The sequence below is a fragment of the Agrilus planipennis genome, unplaced genomic scaffold (genome assembly GCF_000699045.2).
Source record: "Agrilus planipennis isolate EAB-ADULT unplaced genomic scaffold, Apla_2.0 scaffold378, whole genome shotgun sequence".
Taxonomy (NCBI): Eukaryota; Metazoa; Arthropoda; class Insecta; order Coleoptera; family Buprestidae; genus Agrilus; species Agrilus planipennis.
The window spans coordinates 117,584-122,498 of NW_020442203.1; the positions used below are offsets into that span (position 1 = coordinate 117,584).

The 4,915-nt window shown below is 45.2% G+C and overlaps 2 protein-coding genes across 2 annotated transcripts in view; one reads left to right on the plus strand and one right to left on the minus strand.

Annotated features, from left to right (window-relative positions):
* The window catches only part of LOC108742126 (caspase-1-like), a 9,145-nt gene extending 7,398 nt beyond the window's left edge, over positions 1 to 1,747 (minus strand). The window contains exons 1-2 of the mRNA XM_025980051.1: positions 1,468 to 1,747; positions 899 to 1,089 (exon numbers count right to left, since the gene is read on the minus strand). Coding sequence (XP_025835836.1) covers positions 899 to 1,089; positions 1,468 to 1,651 — 375 coding nt within the window. The 5' untranslated portion in view covers positions 1,652 to 1,747. The remainder of the gene's footprint in view (positions 1 to 898; positions 1,090 to 1,467) is intronic.
* A 2,147-nt stretch (positions 1,748 to 3,894) lies between these two features.
* On the plus strand, positions 3,895 to 4,863 carry LOC112906233 (uncharacterized protein K02A2.6-like). The gene has a single exon (XM_025980052.1). It carries the CDS (start codon positions 3,895 to 3,897, stop codon positions 4,861 to 4,863), a length of 969 nt encoding a protein of 322 aa, XP_025835837.1.
* The last annotated feature ends 52 nt before the right edge of the window (positions 4,864 to 4,915 follow it).

A 4,915-nucleotide genomic window follows, 5' to 3' on the forward strand; every position in this document is an offset into this window, starting at 1 on the left:
CTAAGTGATCCAAGGAAACCACAGAAAAACTTGGACCAAGGCAGACGGACCCGGAATCGAACCGGCGTCCTCCCGAATGCTAAGCAATGGTCTAGACCTCTAGGCCATGCCGCTCGGTGCTAAAGCTAGAACAACCCATATCTTTAACTATTTGTGAACAGTAATCTAATCTAGATCTACCTCAATCCCTTCTAACCTCTGTTTCTGCCTCTAATATGCCTCTGACTACACCTTCATGCCTGAGAAGGTATCCTACTAACCTTCTACATCCACGGTATCCTTATCATTCGCCTGTAACACCACATTTCGAACGCTACCAACCTTTTCTTTTCCGCCGCGCTCATTGTCCATGTTTCGCACCCGTACAGCGCCGTGCGCCAAAGATACAGATTTAACAACCTTTTTCAAATTTCCAAATTAACTGTTCGCGAGCATAGAAGTGATTTCGTTTTATTGAAGTACGAGAGGTGACAACAGCAACCACGACCAACCGGCCTACAAGATTAACGATCCGTCGTACTAATGTGACTATATATACTATGATTAAACATACATACAATTTAGGCCCGGCGGGGGTGTGACAACAGCAACAACTTTTCCCTCATTAATTTGAGGTAGCGTGTAGTGGGTATAAAATTCAAAAATGAATTTTAAGAATAATATTTCATATTAAAAAATATTTATTTATTTTTAGGAAGTAACTTCAAAATTTCATATGCCTTTGTCATAATGAGATCATTTTCATTTTGAGTATCGTCGTAGCTACTCGAATATATATGTTAAGATATAAATAAAATATATAATTTAAAGAATGCTAATAAGTAATTTCAGTATAGGTACCTATATATGTATTCAAGTGGCTTGTTATCAATTACTAATTAAGAACTAAATTTAAAACATAAAAAATGGTTACCTGAATGAGAAAAATTTTTGGCTTTCCAACTAACGACGGACATTTATTTCCCACAAAAGGGGTCCATAACGTATCAACAGAATACATGTGATCATAAGCATGTAAACCATTGCTTTCTCCGTGTGTTAGAACAATTATCATAAGGCAACCCACATCTTCGTGTTTGTCTTCAGCAGCTGTAAAAAATTGAAAAAAAACATAAGAAATAATAAAGAAAAGTAAATAAGTAGAGATTAATCTAGAAGACTGGCCAAATTTCCCGAGTTGTAGTACACTCTAAATATCTCAAACCCCAACGCAAAACACGATACTAAGCGTCCGAAGGGCACGTGAAGAAGGTAATCTTTTGTTACCGAAATGCACTTTAGCGTTGGAGTTTGAGCTATTTAGAAATTCAATTAACGATTAATTAATTAAAATAAGTAGTGTACATTTTTCTATTTGATATTAAGTAATTAAATGTTTCATATCACGAGATATATGAGTACATAAAAATGTTTTTTGTTTAGTTGAGTTTATAGGTAATCGAATCCTACTGAAAAAGAAATATTTACCTGTTTGAAGTGTTTGATAGATTTCCATGTATTTTAAGTCTCTGTGCACTTTTATATCGAAATTCAAGGCGGAGAGGCGTTTCTTCAAATTCTTTTCATCTAAATCAGTACCGTCCCTTGAATTCAGCGTTTGAAATTTGTAGTGATTAAATATTATAGCTCTTCCACGCTGCTTATAGTTCATAGGAAAAACATAGGAATCTTTAGAAATTGTACTGTTTAGGATTGGCAAAGTATATTCATCTTTGCTATGAGTTGGTGCTGCGTCACATACGGTTGTGTTTTTTCTATAAAAAAATAATTATCACAATTCAGTTATTTATCGCAAAAATAAGAACGGAAGAGAGAAAATTATTATTATGTACTTTAATATGAACGTTTAGATATACTTTACTGTACTTACTTAATAAATTCGATCTTAGTTTTATTTACTACTTCTTTTATCAGGAAACACATGGAGGTTCGTCGTGGCAGACGTAAGCAGACCGATACTAGGCATCGACTTTTTGGCGCATTTTAACGTAATGGTAGACGCCAAAAATCGAAGACTGATCGACGCCACGACAAAAATTACAACGGTGGGACAAACAGCCAACTCCAACGTTCCGACGATCAATGTCATAACTGGATCTTCACCATATCTTGACCTTCTTGCCAACTTTCCGGATATCGTGCGTCCGGATGGAACCGGGACCGTAAAGCATCGGACGGAACACCACATCCAGACGACTCCTGGACCACCCGTGGCACACAAGCCCCGAAGATTGGCCCCAGACCGTCTACGGGCAGCGAAGAGAGAGTTCGACGCGATGCTTAAGTTAGGAACCGTCAGACCATCCCAGAGCTGTTGGTCGTCTCCCCTCCATATGGTCCCCAAGGAAGGCGACGAGTGGCGTCCCTGCGGCGATTATCGAGGTCTCAATGCGCGGACCGTACCTGATCGATATCCTGTCCGCCACATACACGATTTCTCGCAGACGTTGGCGGGAAACACCGTGTTTTCGACGATCGATTTGGTAAAGGCGTATCACCAAATCCCGGTCGCCGCAGCGGACATCTGCAAAACAGCCATCGCGACTCCCTTCGGACTTTACGAGTTTCCATTTATGTCGTTCGGTTTACGAAACGCGGCGCAGACATTCCAGCGCTTCATCGATGAAGTGCTACGTGGCCTGGATTTCTGCTACGCGTATATCGACGACATACTGGTAGCATCGTCCACACCTGAGGAACATTTGGCCCACCTTGAAGTCCTGTTTCGCCGCCTCCAAGACTACGGCGTGGTCATTAACCCGGCGAAATGTAAATTTGGGGAAACCTCTGTGAAATTCCTGGGATACCTGGTTGACAGCAAGGGTACAGCACCACTCCCGGAACGAGTCGACGCCATTACATCGCTTGCCCAGCCAACCTCAGTCAAGGAGCTTCGTCAATTCCTGGGAATGGTCAATTTCTACAGGAGATTCATCCCCAAGGCTGCAAGTCTCCAGGCGCCTCTCAACGAGCTTCTGAAAGGCGACGTCAAGGGCAAGACACCGCTGGTATGGACACCAGAAGCGAAAGCCGCCTTCGACGCTACCAAGGATGGTTTGGCAACCGCCGCACTCCTGGCACATCCTGTATCCGATGCGCCACTGGCGATATTCTGTGACGCGTCGAATTTCGCAATAGGAGCGGTACTGCAACAGTTCGTCAACGGATCTTGGCAGCCATTATCCTTCTTTTCCAGAAAGCTTAAGTCAGCAGAGAAGAAGTACGCCGCGTACGACAGGGAACTCCTGGCTATTTACGACGCCGTAAAATATTTCCGCCACATGGTGGAAGCCAGGACGTTCACAATCTACACTGACCATAAGCCAATTACGTACGCTTTTGGAAAGAAGGATGGCATATGCACCCCGAGGCAATTTCGTTACCTTGACTTCATTGGCCAATTCTCTACGGACATCCGCCACCTTCCGGGAGAGGACAACGTGGTCGCCGACACCCTTTCAAGGATCGAAGAGGTCACTGTAGCCATCGACATGGAGGAACTAGCCGCAGCACAACGTACCGACAAGGAGCTTGCAGCGTTGGAGAAAAACAAGACGTCTAACCTGCAGCTCAAGCTCATCAAAATTCCTGGTACGCACATCTCACTGGTCTGCGACGTTTCGACCTCCACGGCGCGCCCCTTCATTCCCCACCAATTCCGTCGAGCAGTGTTCGACAAAATTCATGGTTTGTCACACCCAGGAGCCAATGGATCTGCCAAACTGGTATCCGCTCGTTACGTTTGGCCATTCATAAAAAGAGGAATGTCGGGAGATGGCGAAAAACTGTCTAGATTGCCAAAAGTCTAAGATAACACGTCATGTGTCAACAGTACCAGAGAACTTCACACCGCCTTCCAGCCGATTCGAGCACGTCCATGTCGACATTATAGTAATGCCTTACTGCGAAGGCTACCGCTACCTGTTGACATGCGTGGATCGATTCTCCCGCTGGCCAGAGGCTATCCCGATGGAAGATCAAGAGGCCGCTACAGTTGCTCGTAATTTTTATGCACACTGGATAGCTCGTTTTGGGACTCCGTTACGCATTACGGCGGACCAAGGAAAACAATTTGAGTCGCACCTGTTTAGGGAATTGAACGCTCTAACAGGTACGACCCATTTAAGAACAACGGTATACCATCCAGAAGCGAATGGGATGGTTGAAAGGCTTCACCGTCAGTTGAAAGCAGCGATCAAGTGCCACCGCACCGCTAAGTGGACCGAAACCCTTCCAACCGTCATGCTAGGGATTCGATCAGCCTGGAAGGACGATCTGCAATCCACCGCCGCAGAAATGATATACGGTGAACCCCTACGCCTTCCAGGCGAATTCCTAGCTATAACAACGCCAGAAACCAGCACCACATCGGAGTTTGTACAACAACTGCGGCAATACGTACAACATTTACAACCCGTACACGGCACCAGGCACGGCGAGAGGACACCGTTCATCTTCAAGGATCTCGCAATCACAAGCCAGGTGTTTGTGCGCCATGACGGACCAAAAGGACCACTTCAGCAGCCGTACGATGGTCCATTCAAGGTTATATCACGAGCGGAAAAAACGTTCGTGGTATGCATTCGCGGGAAGAACGTCAAGATAGCGATAAACCGTCTAAAACCTGCGTACGTTGTTGCCGACCTGGACGACTACAACACCAACGACGAGAGGACCATTGAGATCCAACAAACTCCGATCGTTCCAGAGCATCCGGCCACCTCACCGCCACCCGTACCGGAAGTACCACCAATTGCGAAACTACCAGTCCAGCAGTCGCAGCCGACGTCATCGCCACAAAGAACAACGCGATCAGGACGCCGTGTCCGATTCCCAGATCGCCTACAAGTCGGGTTCTCGTGACTTTATCACTGGCAGGGGGGTACTGTGGCGAAATAACTCTTTTTGTTTTTTT

Coding starts and splice junctions, on each gene's coding strand:
- LOC112906233 (XM_025980052.1), top strand. CDS start 3,895: ATGCCTTACTGCGAAGGCTACCGCTACCTGTTGACATGCGTGGATCGA.